This window comes from Bombus fervidus, chromosome 16 (assembly GCF_041682495.2).
Source record: "Bombus fervidus isolate BK054 chromosome 16, iyBomFerv1, whole genome shotgun sequence".
In the NCBI taxonomy this organism is placed as follows: Eukaryota; Metazoa; Arthropoda; class Insecta; order Hymenoptera; family Apidae; genus Bombus; species Bombus fervidus.
Window position 1 is genome coordinate 5,535,893 of NC_091532.1, and position 21,874 is coordinate 5,557,766.

Below are 21,874 nucleotides of genomic sequence, written 5' to 3' on the forward strand. Positions count from 1 at the left end.
CGACGATACGCAATGCCATAGTTTATAGAAAACGTCAATCAGAAGAGATCGTTAATAAAAATGTGATGTATGCGTTGGCTAAATTCGTGGAAACTCGTCAAGTAATTTCTGATCAAAGGAAAAACGATTGACAGGTGGTTATTCTACGCGTGAAAAATCTGTAATCGAAAATGTAAAGTAGCACGATTTTTGCATGAAGTCTCCTATTGAACAAGATCGGAATTGAAAAGTCAATTACGCGCCTACTAACGTTTGTCTAACCTAAAGCTATCTGTTAAACTCTGTTTTCTTCGAAACGTAGAAACAGTATACTTCTTCTTTCTGCAAAGAAAAAAAAGAAAAATAAAGAAAACGCATAGTGAGTAACGCGCGTCCTCTACAGAGGTAACACGTGTCAAGGTCTCTGAGATGTCATTAGACTATCGATATCCACAAGCTCGAGCTTGTCGACGAATTCTAAAACCCACTTTACGTACAAATACCACGAAACTGTTTTGCTTGAACTGCCGCTTGTCTTAACGTATAACCGGTTAATCGAGACAAGTGAAGAAGCGTATATAAACAAAAGGATTGCGTGATATTCATGTGATCCGATGCTACAGCGGCAGCAGTTATTTGACGTTAAGTGTGGACGTTCAGGGACAAATTTGTAGCGGACCCTTAGTCCAACCGAATGAATATTTCTTTAATTTTTCGTCCTACGATTTAAGTTCCAACAGCGCGTACCGTAACCAACCGCAGGGTCGGTCAGACGTCGAGGCATTTTACGGTCTGGCTGAGCTTTCGAAGTTGTGCAAATCGCATCGTTCTTTTAATGCGTAAGGTGCAACTAATTTTTAATTGTAATTTAATTGTAATTACTGCAAATTGCATAAGAAAAATTTATTATCTCGAAGTGAATAATAAATAATATTTCATAATTCATATACATAATGCAAAATATATTTTGATTTCACCGCAATCTATGCAAAACCAAGTTTCGTTATTTTCTAATCTTTTATTTTTATTGTTCATTATTTGAATATTTTCCCAAAATATATTATCAAATATTATATTAAAGATGTCTAATTCTTTTTTGTTTTCACCTAACTAACTGATTTAAAGTTTCCACTTTTCTTTACTTAACGCTTAACATTCTTTTCGAAGAATTTTCTAATATTTTTCAAGGAAATATATCTACACGTTCGAATGCGGCCAAAAAAGAAGAGTTTGTCGCGTGTAGCCGGGAAAACGTATAAAATGCACGTGTTGTTTATGTTTGGTCCGATTGATGTACCCTATCTCTAACACGACATTGCAGATTAAGGGGTTAAGAACAAAGTGCCGACCCTGTGCTGTCCATGCTTCAAGCTCGTGTACTTATTTACATCTACCGTCTCGTTTCTTTGAACCAATTTTAAACTGTAGACTGACGTAGAGTACAAGAGGAAACTACGATTACTATGAGCAGCGAAAAGCTACGAGAGAACTTTGATCTTGCAAAGAATCAAGAGTCGTTAATTAGACACGTGGCATTGTAAATATCTAAAATAGTTCAAGAGTCACGGACGTTTTCAGGATGACGATAAAGAACTACATGTCCTCCTAATTAGGAATTAATTAATTCGCAGGAAATTTGCCAATGATCCGATATCATGATCCGCCACGGCGCGTGTAAGGCGCTAAGAATATTCTGAAAGGTCCTGGCTACGGGGTGGGGAGGATGACGAACCTTTTGGCGGGAGGACTGAGATCGCAAGTCGAACAGATCAGCGCTTGTCCCAGAAAGAGATAAGTCGCTTAAAGAAATTTATTTATAACGTAGACGTATGTATAGAGAGCATATAGCGCGGGTGACATTTTCATAGTCGGTTCATTGATCACTGAAAATTGCTCCGAAGCAGCTCGTGCACATATTGGTTTATTAGAGCGTGATTGGATACAGGGGCAGATTGTAGGGAGACGGCGGGCAATCAGCCAACTTGCACCCCATTTTATACTTTCGTCATAACAATTCATTCGAATAACATCTTTGAACATGATAATATTTGTTATACACTGGCCCATTAAAGTATTTGAACGCTTAACACAGAGAACGTTTCATAGGATAAGTAATAAGTATAAGAATATATGCAACGTGTAATAGCATGGAATTAATTGTTTAGAAGCTGTTATTAGAGAGACTCAACACGTTTATGATATCGCTGCTGAAGATTCACCGCAATGTATCTCTTTTCATTTGGCACATCAATGAAGTCAGGCAATTAAATAATCATTGTTCGACATGAAATAAAAGGTGGAAGAATTATTGTTTGGAACGGTTACGAATAATATTGCGATGGTATTATTACGAGATGATAAAATAAAACTTCATCTATGATACTATGGCAATTAAGGGTTGAGATAATGCATATTATCAATGTGAGGGAAAAGTCAGTCGAAATCCGTGTCACGGCGAATGTGTTAAAGATAATTCTACTTTATTATTTTTCTTTGGGTATTTAGAAACTTTATAGAATATCCTTTATTTCATAATAAATAAAATATTATAAAATATTATAATATTAAATAAAATAATAATAAATAGACGTGGTAAGACAAACGGCTTTAAAAGATTAACTTAATAAATTTATTCCAAATATTCAACACGATGTTTGATGCAAAGTTTCATTTTTCTTGACGTTTGTGAAATCTCAAATTAAGCACGCTATGTTAGGAAACAATAAGATGGGCGCAAAGGTCATTTCGTGCGACAAGAATATATTATGATGACGATCCTTTCTTTTTCTACTTTTACCCGAAGCAAAACTTCAGCGTTTAAATACTACAGAAATTTAAATGAATGAAATCTAATTGTGAGTGGTACGAGCAGGACACACTTAGTATGCTAATGTAATTCCATATGGAGCTACGATTAAAGATGTGTTTACATAACATTTAAAAGTAATATTAGCGTAATAGATTTACGTCTCTTTTGTTGTTACGATGAAGACGAATACTGATCGATAATTTTATGTTACGATACCACGATTATCTAAATTAGTTAAACGATCATAATATTTGCAACGCAATTCAAATGAAAACGTCAAGTATGTATTAAAAGTATCGCAACGAATTTGAACAATTTATCGTAGGTATTTATTATACAAAATTATGTATAAAATATTGATCAATATTGAATCTATACAAATGCATGCTAATAAACTATCAAACATGGGTAATCGTGTGTTTTAACGTATGAAACATTTGATTTTTTATCTTAGTATTTATCTTCGTCTTATATTCATTTTTACACATCATTATGCAACTAAGAATTTTCAGTTTCATGTATGATATGTTTAATTCCAATCCTTTGATACAACTTTTTAGGATTCACAGTCGTAAGAATTGTTCATTACAGTACGCGTATAGTATTCGTTTATTGTAACCAAGAAAATCATAATACCGTAATGAGCCAACATCCTACAACGAACTATGTATGCTTGTAATTGGAACCTAAATTTATTATTAGATAGGTAATCGTCGTCCCTTTTCATTCGTAGAGATCATTATTACTTTGGTTTAAATGATTACAAATGGAAAAAAAAAAGGAAGATAGTAATTGACAATCCAAAAGTGTGTACAAGACAGTGCGAGGCAGACTCGCGAGGCTGCCTCGCGATGTATATGGATACCTGCCTCAGGGCAAGCCGACTATTGTTGATTTTTGGCAAGATTAAAATCACAGTCTTTCACTCGAAGGATTTTATCGAAATTGTAATTTTGGTTCATCCTGCTTCGCGTACTATGTGACTGTAACGACAGAAGGAAACTCGAGCGAAGCAATTGTCGGATGAGGTTGCCTCGCGGGCCTGTCTCACGCTCTCTGCACATAACGTAATAGTACAATTCCAATTACAGATATACAGTTCGTTATAGCATCTTCGTTCACTGAAACTATTAGGCCGCTATCAGGAACTATTAGATTGTTAATCCTAGGTCAAGTTACCGAATAGTTGCCATCACATCGACTTCGATACTCTTGAATTAGGTTGTCAAGGACATCAACCTGAGAAACTTTCTCCCAATATACATAGGTCAAATCTATACCAAAACATACCAGAATGGTGTTAAAAGAATGACAGGTATTCCAGTTATTGAATTGCAAATGAAAAGAAGTAGATTGGGCTAGGTTATTAAAATGGTAACGACTTGCGTAGGGACAATATATGTAAATGAGCGTTTTAAAAATAGCCACATTTAAGGATACCCACAGATAGAATTATTGAAATGAATTCATTGTAAGTATATCTGGTTACCATAAAATATATTCACTGACTGTGCTGCAGAACAGTAGCACACGTATGATGCCAAACATACTATTCTGTACAACTCGAAAATAGAAAGTGACCGCCCTATATATGTATAGAAAGAAGTTATTCAGGATTGTCAATTTGACAGCATATTTCAAGAGCATCAAAATGAAGCAATAACTATTCGATAAATTCACTCTTCCCATTAATATCTTAGTAATATCCTACTTGCCAATAGCGAAGTTCCTGGACCTCTTTCATAAACCAAAAAACAATCATATGTCACTAATAGTACGTTATTAGTTCAGACACCTTTGGCAAAATTACCATTCATTTTGCAATCGTGATTAATGATGATCGCCACATAAAACGAGGACAAGTTAATTTGAGTTGACAAAACGAACGAGCAAATAAACTTTCCAATAACGTTGTTCCGCAAGCTGAGAATCTGTCAAGGAGAGCTACAACGTGAACATCTCTTCAATGACACGCTGTTTTATCAATATAGTTAACACCTCTGTATCGGTTAACAGTAACATTGCACCGTTTAGAAATACGAAATATAGCATAAGGGTTATCTAGATCGGGAAGGTAGCTTCTTTATCGAGATATTTAATACAAATTTAGCAAATTCAGTGGAAAGTCAACATACAATACGAAGGATGGTTTTAAACATTCAGAGGCTCGGGGAAGTATGGATTAAATGCGTACCGTGGAAAAGTATATCCATATTATGTATATTATACAGGTAAAACATTTTGGGATTTCATTGACGTTAGATAAGATAATCAGGATTATATTTCTGGAATTTGAAACCGATCTGAAAAATTTTTTTTTTACAAGATATTTTAGAATTACGAGATATTTATTGCAAACATAGATCTCCAAAATTTAAGTACCAAAGATGGTCCCATCGAATACTGAAGTTTATTAAATACAATGGATAATTGGCTTTTTGAATTAAACGCTTGCGTAATCTCTGTGAAATCTATACTACATACGTATTTTGTCATCTTTATGATAATTTCGCACTTGTTTCTAACTTTACCGGTGCTAACGAAATTTCAAAATGCTTCGTTTAACACACCTGATATATTCATAAAAGGATAAACGGAACACCCCGTATAAAATGTTGTACGTTTAACGAGAAACGGTATCTTATCGCTCTGATTCCCTTAGAAGTTGAAATTTCTTAAATTATACCGAGGGCAATAAGGTGGTTGTTTCGAAAGCGAGCACAATTCAATTCTCGAGTATTTCGCATAATCGGCGACATTGAGAGTTAGAAAGGCAAAGCTAATGTTCTTGTGAGCTATTCAATCAATGTTCACATACGCAAATACATAGGAGCTACGGTACAAAAATCGAGTACCAACTGGCAATATTTGCTCGTGCTCATTTTCTTTGAAGCCATCGTGACGATCTAAATTCTTAATTAACGCGATGATTTTGTTCACTTCGGTATGTGCATATTGATAAACGTGTATACAGGCAATTTATGTATAGCCGCATATTTACACAATAGTAGACGTATGTTTGTACAATTAAAACTATTAGAAAATGTTAAAAAAGAAACTCATCTGAATAGGTAAATTGGAAAAACACTATAGGAAGTAATGTTTTATGTATGCATATAAAATATATATGCATAGATATATCAATATTGCCTTTCTTAGTTAACACGTTGACTACAACGTAATTTTATATATTTCTTCCTAGAGGTTGAAATGTACTGCGTCACAATGTTTCATTTGTGCAAAATATTTATCTTATTTTAATCATTCTGAAAAGTTTAGTAACCTGACTCACCGATAACCAACCGTGATGGTTAGCCCATTAAAATATCCTATCTTACATTTTTTTTTTATTTCTCAAGATATCTTGGAATATTTTAAGCTCGCTTAATCTTGTAATTTTCTTAATTCATTTAGCCTGTGTTTATTATCTTTTAAGAGCAGTTATACTATACACTCTATTACGAGATAATAACTAAATATTTTGAATTGAACGAAGAATAACAATGACGGTACGATAAAACTTTAGCTTTATTCAATCCTGAGATAATAAATAATAACATTTTGATTAATACGGACAAAACAGATCTTTGGTATATTTAGTCTAGCGTAGTATATAGTAATGTAATTGTCAACAAACAGGAGGATAAAATTTGTTTAGAAGATGAAGGAAAATCAAGAAATGTGGAATTTCTAGAACAATAGGAACGTAATCGGTGCTTTATCAATGCCTCGTCTAAATAAAACGCAAATCGAACAATCCAAACAGGGAAAGTTTTAACACAACTTCGTCTCACGCATTCGATGCTCAGACAGCCCATAAAACATTTGCATATTGTCCAGTTCCTTCTTCGATATCGATTCCTCGGTATCGATGCGCTATACACGGAAAATCGAAAATTGTAAAGTTCCAGCAATTGCAAAATTATAAATATTATTCTTGCAAATAAAATTCTGATCCGGTGTTTTTAAAGAAGCTTAGTACAATAAGAGAGCGAGGAGAGAGAGAGAGAATGACATCACCACATAAGTAATTATGAAGTTTAGAATTTAAGATTCTATTAGCGTGTATGACGTATGTCATACGAGCGAAACAGCGATATGTGTTTGTATAATATTGTCAAGATCAATGAAAGCAAAATTCAGAACAAAGTTTGATGGAATGTGACGGAGGTCTTACTTTAATATTACTATCAGCTATATGTATTAGGACATCTATCTGTTACATTTATGGATTGAGAAACTCTAATAAATTTTACTTTCTTTAGTCTTTACATCATAGTTCTGAATGACGTAATATATTTATAATAAAGTGACTAGAAAATAATAGCTATAATAAATGAGCATTCAATCTGTACTAAATATCAGTAGGTATGTTAATACTAATGATTGCCAGTGTATATTCCCATTTCTTTGTAGGAAATAATATTACGTGGTACAATAGTGGACATACATGGAAAGAAATAATTAAATAAGAAATAGGAAATAGAGAAATAATTAGAAATTGAAAGAAATAGAATTAAACAGATGTGAATAAGTGGTGATAAAGAAAACGAAAGATAACAGGTACTAGTTACGCGAGATTACTATGTCTTCCAGAATCTAATTGATTTAGAAATATATGTTTACTGTAATTTCTCACTTAAAATTTTAAGCAATCTTTCGTAGAAAAGTTAAATCCAAATCAACAATTGCTAATAAGAAAAAAATATATAACAGGAATAATATAAAAGAATTCTTCCAAAATATAAAACGAGTGTATACCTTTGAGAAACGCAATTGATTTTAATTCGTTATGTTCATTGTAATCTTTTATTTCTAGTCTTAGCAAGCTTCTCATAATTTTTCAACTTTAATGGCTACAAAAAATATTGGCACACCATTGTGCTTATTATAGCAAGTACATACTAATTTCTTAAATTTACTGCCTTATTGTTAGACTACAAAAATTTGCTATTATGAAAATGAAATGTATAGAACCTGATAAAAAAAGTGTTCCATTGAAAAATAAGGGGTTGTGTGTCAATACTTTTTATAGCCACTGTATGTAATACTGGTTGCAGCGGAACGTCGAACGAAAAAAGAATAGAAAGGTTTCCCTTTGAGTAAACGTGTATGAACGTGTATGAACATGTATGAACGTGTACAAACACGATAAATAGTCGCCGCGAACGACACCCATTTACGCGGAACGGCTGAACGCGGAAGCAACGCACCGTTTATTGATCACGTTTCACGGATTTACCGACGCCAGATAATACATCCAGGGCGAAAAATCAAAATCAATCGCTTTTTGCGTACCTACTTATACAAAGCAATGCGACCCAGTCACATAACTGCAGTTCAAGTCCAGTTTTTCTTGTATTTATGTCATGCATATGATTAAAATTAGATTAAACAGTGTATATGATTAAAATTAAACTAGATAATGCATATAATTAAAATTAAATTAGGTAATACGTATGATTAAAATTAAATTAGGTAATACGTATGATTAAGATTAAATTAGGTAATAGGTATGATTAAGATTAAATTAGTACTTATAAAGTAAATTTTGAAGATATTTAAACATTTTTTAATATAGTATTTGGCTAGTTTTTGTTACACATACATAAATTAATCGGCTAATGTAATTTATGGTAATTAAAATATTAGTTATCTATAGGGGTAATTTTACTTATGATTAGAAACAACATATTACTTTTTATGTAAATAACAATCATTAAATTTTTATGGGACATTATGTAAAACTTTCGAATTTATAAAAAGACCTAAAAGGAATAAACTTATTTATTTAGCAATGACGAGTAGCTGAAGGTATTACAATGCCACAGAAAAATGCATTACACTGTGGTTCTATCGAACATCATTTTATTCATGTATCATTAAAAATTCAACTCGGGCACTATCTGATGTCAATTAAAATAGCGTGATACAGAATTATGTACGCCATCGAAAGAATTAACTTTAAAACCTATGTTAAACTTTTAAACATTTCCTGTTAAATATTAGTTTACACAGTGTTATACATTTTTATTGCGACACCCTGTATATCAATTGTAACATTATCGGTACTATCCACATTAAGATGACAATTCACAATATAGTTAGGGCATCATCTATAGTATGTCATTCAATTTAACACATTACGGACCAGTCGTCTTATTGCTAGGTGTACGCACGGGCCAGATTAAATTGTTTTTCTCTATAAGACGACAGTGAAAACTCGAAAATTCTCGTGAACGGTCGCAAGCGTTAGAATCGAAAACACAAGAATTCTCGTAATCCGTCCATAATTAATAACGATAATACGCTAAGAAAAAAGAAAAAAAAAGAATGTAATTAAATGATTGTCAATAAATTATTTCGAAATCTACGTTTTTGGTTTTTACTCTCGAGATTTTAGTATCATGTAATGACAACTTGTCTTGTATCAAGTCAATATCTCCGCTGCACGTGATCATTATACATAATTACATGTTTCCACTAGGTGATGTGCATATACATCTTTTCTCTACTATTTTCACTGGCAGAGATACGTATAGTCTACGGTCAAAATCTCGAGAAAGTCTATCCTACATAAGAACAAGAAAACATACATATTGAGCTGTATAACATAGACTCGTACTGTTTTTATTTCCATATTGCATATATTGCACTAAATATAAAAACAGGATGATTTTATGTTACAATGTAGTAATAACACCATACGCACACAACAATGAAAAATGGTTGCAATTTCAATTGGTAGCACTGTAAGATATTGGTAGGTTATGTCGTTTATGCATATTGTTCATTTCCTGGAAAGGTGATATAACCAAGAATAGTTAAGATATTTAAGAGGTTACTTTGAAATACAAGGTTTAAAATATTGAGTTATAACATATATTTAAGAACAATGTCATAATTCAAAATACGATTGTTTTAACCCTTCTTTTACTGTAACTATAAACAATACGTATAAACAATATTTTATGAGAAACTGTCAAAACTCAACAACTATCAGCAGAATTATAAAAGAAAATAATGTTTTTGTTATTAAATAAATAACTTGTTGAATAAAAAGTTCTATTGATCTGTGGCATAACACTGTTTCCTTCAACAATTTAACTGTTTTAACAGTCTCTAACAGTCTTTGGATCTTAATGATCTTCCATATTTTGTTTACATATATTGGTTACACTAAAGGAAAGGACTAAATAACCAATTAAAAGAAACTATTGAATTATAAAATTGTTCTTAAATGAACAATTCTATTTTATAAATATGATACTTTACTATATCTTGATAAATATTACATTACTTTATAATTATACTACCATCATAATAAATACTTCAAAATTTGTAATTTTTCAGTAACTCTCCCAAGAAACCAGCGATATGTATTTCTAACCAAGCAAGCAGTGTAAGTACACTCGTATGCGACCCGGCTATCAAAAATACATACATATGTATAAAGCTGCCAAATCGCACACTATTGCCGGTATGAAACCTCAATAATACGTTCATGTATCTACACCGGATTTAAACGTCAAGATTCAAAGTAAATCCATGGTAATAATTCTTATATTGATAGTTATAAATATGACAGTTAAGTACTGAAGAGATTACAGGGAATATAAATTACAACTATTTTACACGATGAAGCAGCATGCGGGTACGCGTTGCGCACGCCAAGAAACGCGCGCACACAATTACATCAAGTTACGCATCCACACGTATACACACTGATGCTCACACCGATCGAGACAATGCGTCAAAGCAGAGGCGGTAATAATCATTCACCTTTCATGTAATATCAAAAACTAATAGATCCAATCTCTTCAAGGCAACAAACGAGAATATATACCGAATATAATCTAGAAGAAATGAAACATCGGATAGTTGAAACGACTCAAGAATGGATCCACCGAGAACACGATACAATTACGTTCATACGTGACGAGTTTCTCGTGATATCTTTCACGGACACGCGGGAAAAACGTTCTGCCGATATCTGGTAAAATCGTAAAATTACATCAACGAAAGTTCGATCATGGTTTCTGTTATCAAACAGAACACTATTAAGAATCTGTGGAAGAGAAACTGAACGAAAGTATCCGGCCGTGGTACTCGACTGTTCGATTTCTGCACACCAAATTCGATATCCCTATCACAGACTTTTCCAGCTGAATAACGAACGTCGTAATCACGAAAAATATTGTTAATGATTCTAACATCGACATGAATACGTAGTAGAGTATTTATGAATTTATAAAACAGAGTTGTTAGACGTATATTCACCACAATATCGAGATGCACGATAGTAGGCGCGGCTTTTCACCCCGTATAGAGAGAAACGATTTCGTGTCAGTGATTTATCACCTACCTACGTTATTCGAGCGTGTCCTCTTCGTCAACGATCCTCGTGCTATCCACGAATGAAACTCACGATACCGATTTAACACAGAATCACGAACGAATCGTGCTCTCGGCACTTTTCAGCTCGTGCTTGTCGCACGCCAACCGAGTCCGCCATCTTGGGGCAACCGCCAAATCCCCCCAGGCAGGACAATACTTTCCCATGAAAAGTCACTAGGAACCTCTACAGATTTTCCATCTTTCTCTCGCTACTTCTCTCACCCTTAACCCTTGACAAGCCGACTACAGTATAAGTCGTTCTACTCCTTCTCGATACACTAGGCTTTGCAGATATATGTGTTTATTGCAATTATTAGTGTGGTATTTGTGCAAATTTATATTTTAATGAGTGAAATGAAATAAAATGGGACCTGGATAGAAAACTGTTCGACAGTCCTATACTTTGAATACTTTACATTTTACATTTTACATATTGTGTGCATTCTGTGCATTTTTCCATCTACAAATTTCCTATAAATGCACAAAAATCCTGTATAAATCTGTAATATATGAAGTTTACTTTTGGTATCGACAGTAATCTAAAATTTGTTTTTTATTTAAGACGTGATTTTAAGATTAACATAGTCAAATTTGATGTTTTTTAGTACATTCATATTTAGTGTTGTCAGGTATGTTATTCATTTTTCAGTTATTAGTTTTGTTAATGATGTAGTAAAGCCTAATTCGAATCTATTCTTGATAATGTCTATTTTTTGATAAATTCACTAGATATATATTGCTGTATTATCGCCACATTGAGATTATTTCGTAACTACATTCTAATTAGTTCTACAATTCAAGTAATACTTGACAATTAGCGTAAATAGTAGTTTTTAATAAATTGATTAGCTGATTATTTACTAGCTATACTTATGTAATTGTGTTTAATTCTGTAACTGAAAGTTGATATTTTTCGGCTAGAGCTTTGTATGAAAGATGTAACTGCTTAAATATAGTATCTAATCTCTAAAGAATATTTATATGTACTTGTGCGTACTAATAGTACACATATGTACTTTCAATTTAACGCAATAAATTTCATAATTAATTTATAATTTGTATTACCTATATATATAAACAAACGTTTTATCGGTGTTTACATAGTTTATTAAATATGCACTAATCATATATTATAAATGTAAATAATAACATTAATGCTGATTTATATCATTAAAACGAAAAGACAATCAATTTTTGCGATACTACATTTGGATTCACTCCTAAGGTTATATGTGGTGATGATAGTTATATATTACAATTTTTTTTGTTTGAATATTTCTCTGAGCTGATTATTAATAATTTCTTCTTTTATCCAACATATACATATATTGATAGAATAGAAACTAAAGCAGACATAATAAATTTTTATCCAACTATTTTTAGATGGGGATTTTTACGTAAAGACTAACGTTACTAAAATTTCACGAAAACAAGACTTAGTTCATTCTAGTTAATCGTAATGATTCAATATGTAATTAAGATAAAAAGGAAGATATATCAGTTTAAAATCAAAGTAACATCGTGGAACCAATCAGCTCGCTAGCAGTGTGGGATATCAATTACAAGGGGCTTTAAAAAAGAATAGAACTGAATAAAATACATTCTTAGATAAATCACATTTTTGTGATAACTCTTCTAATATCAACTTAGAAAGTCTTAATCTATATGAAACTTTTTATTTTAATTAAGCAATGTAAAGTCATAATTTTTTCTTTATTACATATGTACATATACAGTTATCGCGACTAGATAAAATGAGCTCTAGTCTGACATCTATCGATTTAAACACGAACGATAAACCTACGATTATATGATGATAAGTAGATTGCAGAAATAGTTTAAAATACATACATATGCACATCCATATACATTAAATTCGGGAAATATCTTATAATAATCAAATTTCTATGATATTCGTTCTAATAATATTAAAATCTTGCGATACAAATTACCTGCTGATTACAATAAACTATAAACATCCTTTTCTGCCAATCGTCATTAATTGATAACCTTAAACATTGCAATTAAATAATATTAAAGTCTTATGATTTCAGTGAATCATAAACACTTTTTTCCTATATTAATAGTAATTGATCGATAACCTTTAAGATTCAAATTTAATATTTCATTTGACATATCTTTACTGTTCAATATTACATGATATCAGGATCATGTTGACTACTAGGCAAAATAGGCACGTGTTTAGGGTCCGTTGAAAAGAGGCGACAGTACAGAGATATTGTCATTATTGCATGAAATAAATAAATCCATTGGCTCTGACTTCCAAATTTAATTAAAAAATATATACCAATAATAGTACTTGTTACAAAAAATCTTTATTACATACAAGATAGTCTGCACGAGCTGATGCAGTAAGTACTTTAAAGGAGAATTATGTTAATATTGAAACAGCATTAAACAGACTATCCGTAAATGAAACTGAAAAGCCAGTTCGAGCAAAAGCGGATACGTTAGTTACTGAAGTGGACAAATTCGAACTTGTTTCATTAATGATTATGTAGAAAAATTTTTTATATAGAATAAATGCTGTTAGTAAATCGTTGCAATCATTAACAGGTTCAATATCATTCTCATACCTACAGTACCATTATATTATATAATGACGATGATACTACTAAGCATAACCAACTTTATCTTAAAGATACGCGTAACAATGTCAAGGAGTTTAAGAATAAAGCTGTAAATATTATTCTAATTAAATGTAGAAAAAGATACCAAGTTACAAAAATATATATAATAACAATGAGATCAACGTGCAGTTAAAAGTTTTGGAGTTTTGGAGCGAACATGTTTTAATTCGTTCGTGATAGAATAGTTACTGATTTGTATAGAAGAGATGATATATGAAAATGTAAAGAATAAATTTAAATTTATGTACCTATATATGATTATAGTAAGGAAATTGTAAAACTTATATTGAGAGCATTTATAATAAAAATTTAAATGTTGATGAAATGAAAGTGGAAATGAAGCAGCTTAATATATTAAGTAAGCTTGAGAATGTAATCATTGTTTCTGAAAAATTTAATTTTATAATCGAAAACAAAATTATATCTACATTTCCCAATGTTATATCTACATTTTCCAAAATAACATTACTGATTAACAATATCAAAGGAGAGTGTTCGTGCCTAGGGCGGTAAAAAATTATTTATGCAATATTTTTCCGAAGTAAAAACTTGCTGCATTAGTACTGATGTCTGACGTCTGCGTCGTTTAAGAAAAATAAACGTACACGAAGCGCGCTCTATACCGCTACATACATTGAAAAAGGAAGCAAACGTGCAACAATGAAAAATGAAAAGCAAATTAATCAAAAATTTCTAAAGACAAATTTCTATTCAAGTCTTAAAGCATCTGTATTTTAAGAGAAAACATAAAGATGGCAACCCAACCTAAAAACTAACGCTAAGCGACAGGTTATTTTTGTATATAACTCGAAAACTAAGGCCGACCGTCGATTGTATGTATAGGAAAAAGTTGTTCAAAATGTTTCACTTTATAATATATTTCACAATCATCGAAATTGGAGATGATGGTTCTTTGACAACTTCATCCAACATCTTGTCACTTTTTACGTAGTTCAATGTTTACGTACATACTCGCAAAATAACCTATTATAACACCTTCTAATCACCATTAGATGTAAATATTCTTGGTCTATTAATACTATCAAGGAAGAAATTTCCACTCTAATACTATGTATCATGGTAACGCACGTTCGTTATTTCGTCGCTCATTTTATACAGTCGGTTTCAAAAATATTCAGTCACTACAATCCAGATAAATTAACCTGTTATGCGATATCAGATAGTATGACATTTTCTTGCGCGAGTTCATAGAAATCACGTTCGGAAACAAATCCATTCGAAGTTTCATGCATGAACTTTGTAAACTATCTCCAGATTTGTGGAAAACAACAATATAACAATACATATAACAATGAACTCACTAATTGCATCACAAAAAGTTCAGAATAAAAGTTATAGATATGAAAAATATCTGTCAAATGAGACGTTACACGTTACATGTACAAATTCACAAGTATAATTTAAAATTTAATTGATTTCAGAATAGAAATTTTTGTTCGCTTACATTAAATTTTTTATTTTTATCACTAATTTATTGTTAATCATAATCATCGATATTACTTCTATATGTTTTTATAACGAACATCAAGAAAAATGGAATTGTTACTTTATTATTAAATAATTAAAGACTTTTAATAATTGTCATCACAATTATAGTCAGGATTAGGGTTAGGTTAGAGTTAAATCTTATTTTTGTCTGCATTATTGAATTCTAATAATTTTTACGTTCTTAATATAAATATTAAGGACAAATTAATACTCTTTGCATTATAAACGTGTTTTATCAGTGTTAATTGATATTTTATAATTGACCTATGAAAAGTACAATGATGTATAATTTTTAACACCGTTCTCTAATTTAGGATTAATAAGTTCTTCAAGAATAGAAAAAGCCTCCGCCAGTTGCTGTGCGACTTTCGAAAATTGTAGAAATTATGTTCTACGATGACGTCTTCTTAGTTGTTAAATAGTTTTTTGTAAAAACTAATAAATATTTGGTCATAAAGTTTTTCACACATTTTCAGAATAACAAAATCTACATTTCCATAAAGTTTTAACTTCGCATACCCAATTTTATGCAATACATAAATAATTGACAATCGAAAATAGACTGCAATACAGTCTGTAGATGTATTTTATTAAAAATAAGAAATTTTGAATTTTTAACATTTTTATTGCTTTTTATCTGTATTTATTTCGGATAAAGAACATAGAAGTCCAAGTTAAGTTATAGTCCGAATATTTTCGAAACCAACATATATCGTTTCTTTGTTACAAATTTTTAACGAAAATATATTTACAAATGAAATATGTTTATATCTAGTTGTTTTGACTCATAAAATATACTAATAACGTTTGGCCGGAAAATAACTGGAACACATTGCATAATTCTTATATTAAACATTTTTCAAAATTTAATAATGTAACAGAAATGAGATAGAAGTAAACGAATACGCAATAAAGCATAATAAACTTCAGTAAATTACTCTGTTATTAAAGAGAAAGTGACTCAATCTGGTGTTGGAAAATTAGAGCGTTTCTTAATTTATTTATATTTATGTAAGAAATTTTTATTTAACAAATAGTGTGTCTAAAGAGTACAAAAAAATAAATAGAGCTTTGAGAATTCTACTTCAAAATTTAAAATTGACTTTCGCCCGAATTGAAGTTCAATTCAGTTGCGTTCAATTCTTAAGCTCGATATTCCATTCTTTTTTAGATATCTGCTTGAGCACATTAACGAAAAATATCGCGTATATTTTTTTAAATTTATCAATTACACGAAATTTGACAAAACTTACTTTTTACAAAATAATTTGTCTAATAAAAAAAATTGCTTAAGAATAAAAGTAAAATTCTTTACTACGAATTTAATAATATAATCGTACAAAATAATTGCACAACGAAAATAACTGTTAAATACTTCTGAATTTGCTTTATTATCAAAAAGTATGATTTATTAGCAATTTGTTGTGTTGTCGTAATTATACTTTCGATTTTGTTCTTTTTATTAATGGAAGACATTTATAGAATATAAACATTCGAAACACTAAAAATAATTTTATCTCAATGAATGTTATCTGAATGACAATTACGAAAGACAATTTATCTTTATCAACGTATATACTAATAATGTTGTGAATTGTGATATTATAATTTCTGTTTTCACGTAGAATAATTAATTAGTTTTCACGTGATTAACTTATATACAATATAACATAATATATTAAGCACATACATATGAAAAGTTTCACGATATAAAAACCAGGTATTATGTAAAAATTATTTGTTATCACAAATCTATGATATGAAACTCGGATTCGCAACGAATCTGTTGAAGATAATCGAACTTTGAATAATACCGTTCATTCAACACGTCGAGTATAACAAATCAATTACGCAAAATAGTATTGGAATGTAACAGTAGTATATAGTGTGTAATTACAAAGATCGAGTTTATTGTACCACACCCGTTTGACAAGTTTGCGTCACACAATAAACAGTCGAAGACGATCAAGAAATCCGAAATTATAGTAAATTACCATACGAACTGAATAATACGAGTAAACTATAACCGCCGGTACAAAATTGTAATGTAACAAATGTTCAATTTATAAAAATACGTTAAAGAGTATATACCGATATGGCGTCCGACGAACGAAACATTTCAAGAGGAATGGTCAGGATAAATAAATACTCACCTTTGTACTCTTTCATCATTATTACTTTGTGTAGCATAAATCTATAACGACCAAGGACAGAAAATCTTGACTTATCCAAACATATCACTCTCGTCCTAACTAAATGACATGCAGACATATATCATAGAATTTTTTTACTAACGATTCATTTTACCAAAGAACACTCTTTACGTAATTTAGATATTAAATTCCAATGCATATATGTATTTTAATTACTAAATTTTATCTTTTCATATGTAAAGTAGTTTTAAGAAAGTAAAACATTGTTACAAAAACTTTGTATACTCGATTAAAATTGTATTATAACATAGATTTATTTTTTTACTAGCAATAAGTGGAAAGCTAAAGTCCATTTTAAAAACAAGTTCTCTATTAATATTTCACTCGTCGTTTAATAAATATTTCAATGCTTTACAAAGCGTGAAGAGTAAGTGAAAATAAATTTCGATAATTAAAAATAGTTTCGAAATCTACAGTAAGAAAACTGAAAGAACTAAAACAAGAAATTTATTAATTTTAAAAATGTACTGTCAGGATAAAATCTTGTTAATGGAACATCGAATGTATGTGTCAGTAAATGTTTAATTGCACTCTTTAACATTAGTCGATGATGGTCATGTGACGTATGACGAAATTAATAGTTTTCACGCGTGGAAATTCAATTATTTTTATATTTTAATATACACGATTGCAGTACATATAGAATATTGTAATAATTTGCACGATAAATAATTCAGAGAATAAGAAAATCCGTATTTTCTGAACTTCGTAACATATACGTCTTATTATCCCTTCCATTAACATAGCAAACAGAGTTCTACGAACATCCTAGTTCAGTTTACAACGAACCACTGGTGAAGGTGCGACGCATCGTACGTTGTCCAGTAACGTTTCGCTGTATATTTTACATTAACGTGATATATTTTTCTTAATCCTTTCCTCCATCGATTTTCGAAACAATTACCGAGTAAAACATTGTATAACTTTAGATTATAATGGCATCGAACGTAACAGAATTTTATAACGGTAAAACTGTGTTTCTCACCGGTGGAACTGGATTCGTTGGTGTCTGCCTGATCGAAAAACTATTGAGGTGTATGCCCGACTTGAAAAACATTTATGTGCTCCTCCGACCGAAAAAAGGGAAAAAAATAGAGGAAAGATTGGAAGACATTAAAAAGAATTCGGTATACCAATACTTGTATACTCGAAATATAGATTTTTTTCGTCATTATCTTATCGAATGAAAGAGGAGACAACCTTTGATATGATAACCTTTAATTTCATTTCTAACCACTATTTGTTTTTTTAAACTAAAAGATATCAAGGCATTTAAATATCTTTAACTTATTAATTCCTTGATGAACGCGCAATCAACTTTATTTATTGTACGGTTTTCTTTCAACATATGTTATTACTTTAAATCATATAAACTCACTTTTTATCTGACTGGTACTTGATATACATGTATTTCTTTTTTGTTTGTAACCACATACTTGTGGATTGAATCTTAAGTATGTAATTTCTTTCTCTTAGAAAAGTCGAGTGTTATGTAATTTTTCGTTTTATAATACTTTCTCTACTTAGAATATTTAGATACAAACGTAATTTCGTTTTTATTTCGTATTATGAAATATCCTGCATTTTTCTAACTTTTTCCATTTAAGAATTGTTTACTTATAATTTGAAAATTCATACATTATTTTACAGTAGTATACATTATTCCCAATTTCATAAATTCAAAAACACAAAAAGTGATAATAATACAAAAGCACTGTTTTTTAAATGCATCTTAGAATTAATTTATTTTAAATCTATTCACAATGAATTATCTAATTGGGATATTAATAAAATTTACAATTGATTAGTTCGGCTTTTGAGAAGTTCATCTAACAACATATTTCTGTTTGTTCTAATATTTTAGGTGTTCAACAGATTAAAAGAAGAGAACAAGACAGATCTTTTCAATAAATTGATTCCTATAGCTGGTGATGTGGGAGAAGAAAATTTAGGTTTATCATCTGCAGATAGACTGACTCTTGTTGAGGATGTTAACATTGTTTTTCATTCTGCAGCAACATTGGATTTTGAAGCAGATTTGAAATCTAATACAAATATTAACTTATTAGGTACACGCAGAGTCGTACAGCTTTGCCAAGAAATAAGAGATTTGAAGGTAAATTATTCCTATATATTATCTAGTAATGTACTTTCAGACAATTATATATCATAACTTAATTCATAGTGTTCTGTTTATTAAATACAATTTCCATTAACTCTTTTTTTCAGGCTTTAGTGCATGTCTCTAGTGCATATGTAAACTCAGTGTTGACTGAAGTGGACGAACAAGTCTATCCTGCGCCATATGATATAAATGAATTAATCGCATTAGTAGAAAAATTGGATATTGAAACATTAAAACAAAAAACCCCGAGTATATTAAAGGATCATCCAAATTCTTACACATTCACAAAACATTTAGCTGAGCATGAAGTTAAAAATGGAGGTATTCCTGCTGCTATTGTGCGTCCTTCAATGAGTATGTATATTACTATTTTTACTACTATTATGTATATTTATTATACTATATTATGTATATATATTATACTATTATGTATATTTCCATTTTCCAAAAAAATTATATATTATAAATATTTTATATTTGCAGTAACAGCATCATGGAAGGAACCAATTCCTGGATGGACAGTATCAAAGAATGGTATACAAGGATTTTTAATGGGTGCTAGCAAAGGTGTTGTAAGAAGATTACCAGTTGTAAAAGACATAATTTACGACTACATTCCAGTGGATCTGGTTGTAAACAATCTCATTGTTGCAGCTTACGCTGTGAATCAAGATTGGTATGGCAAAATTTATCACTTAAGTCACTTAACTATTATATACAATAATATCTTCTTGTTGCAGTAAAGGAAAGTTAAAAGTGTATCATTGTACATCAGGTACACGCAATCCATTCAAATGGGCTAACATCGAACCGAAAATCAATTATTATTTACATAAATATCCATTACAAAGTGCAGTTTGGTATCCGTATCTTAAATTGCTACCTACGATCTTCATGTTTAGGCTCTCTGCAATTTTTGTACATTTAATTCCAGCATATTTTTTGGATACAGTTGCAAGATTAACAGGTGGTCGACCAATGTAAGTTATAAATTATGATTACTTTAATACATAATTTTTAACGTATGTAAACTGCATTCACGATATCAAATCAATAAAAAATATATTTTTTCAGTTTGGTACGATTACACACGAATGTTAATAACTCATTGGATCGTCTAAAGACGTTTATTTTTACTGAATGGAAGTTCTATAATCCTCGTACGATAGATTTATATGATTCGCTATCAGAGATTGACAAAAACCTCTTTAATTTGGATATTAAGCCACTGATATGGGAAAACTACTTTATTGATTTGGTACAAGGAGTCAGGCAATATTTGAATAACGAATCCCCAAAATCATTGGAAAAAGCGCGTTCCAAAGATAAGATGTAAGTACTTATATAATTTTTTCTTTCCTTAAAAACAAAATATATGTCAATAAAGAAGTCATTACCTATTTTTTATATTTTTAGTCTACTGGTTGTTCATATTGGCTTGCAAGCTGTATTGTTAGGACTTGTTTGGTGGCTGTTCAAAACTATTTTTGCCACTTCCTGGACTGCTGCTGGTTTAGTCGTTCCTATTACTTATCTTCTTTTTAATGAATTATAGACTACATACATAATTTAATTATAATTAATAAATATTTCCATTTTATATATATACAAACATGCATATATCGGGTAAGGATACGTTCTCCGCGCTTTTTCAGTGTAATTCATTTAGAGTACACTCAGATTTTTATACACTGAACGATCAGTGCGGTGTTGGGAAGGACAATTATTTATACATTGTTATAAAATGTTTAACTTTTTCTATAGTTTCATACGATTGTAAACGATGCTAGAGACATTATAATATATATATATATATATAATATATATATATAATCTACAATGAATATCAAAATATTTTATTTCTTTTAAATTATATTATAAATTTATTCATTGCTCTGTGACAACAAGATAAAATTTGCTTTGTACCGCTTCATTTAAACAAATATTTTTATGTGCAAACATTTATAACGCGAGATCTGAATACACCATAATAAAATTAGTCTTTATGTATGTGCATTATATTTTATTTTCCTTCGTTTTCATACCCTTGTCCTAGCATCAAATAAAGTTGCATGAGAAAGACTTTACGTGAAACGCAATACATAAGTAGTCTGTTTTCGAAATACATTCATTTTATAATCGTGATTGTTATCATGAAATGTGACATAATATACGGTACTTCAATAACATG

At 30.6% G+C, this 21,874-nt stretch overlaps 3 protein-coding genes across 4 annotated transcripts in view; 1 reads left to right on the forward strand and 2 right to left on the reverse strand.

The window, feature by feature from the left end:
- Positions 1–18,663, reverse strand: part of Far1 (fatty acyl-CoA reductase 1) — a 49,629-nt gene extending 30,966 nt beyond the window's left edge. Inside the window, exon 1 of one of the 2 annotated variants that reach the window (XM_072019599.1) lies at positions 18,544–18,663. The gene's annotated coding sequence lies outside the window, so the exon portion shown is untranslated. Of the gene's footprint in view, positions 1–11,153; positions 11,445–18,543 lie in introns of those variants that run through there. The other variant, XM_072019597.1, reaches the window with a different exon arrangement.
- The window catches only part of LOC139995785 (putative fatty acyl-CoA reductase CG8306), a 91,144-nt gene extending 69,451 nt beyond the window's left edge, over positions 1–21,693 (forward strand). Inside the window, exons 2-8 of the mRNA XM_072019601.1 lie at positions 18,488–18,685; positions 19,423–19,674; positions 19,788–20,037; positions 20,167–20,359; positions 20,424–20,663; positions 20,758–21,015; positions 21,100–21,693. Coding sequence (XP_071875702.1) covers positions 18,494–18,685; positions 19,423–19,674; positions 19,788–20,037; positions 20,167–20,359; positions 20,424–20,663; positions 20,758–21,015; positions 21,100–21,238 — 1,524 coding nt within the window. The 5' untranslated portion in view covers positions 18,488–18,493 and the 3' untranslated portion in view covers positions 21,239–21,693. The remainder of the gene's footprint in view (positions 1–18,487; positions 18,686–19,422; positions 19,675–19,787; positions 20,038–20,166; positions 20,360–20,423; positions 20,664–20,757; positions 21,016–21,099) is intronic.
- The window catches only part of LOC139995781 (uncharacterized), a 112,841-nt gene that overhangs the window by 48,759 nt on the left and 42,208 nt on the right, over positions 1–21,874 (reverse strand). The window lies entirely within an intron of this gene.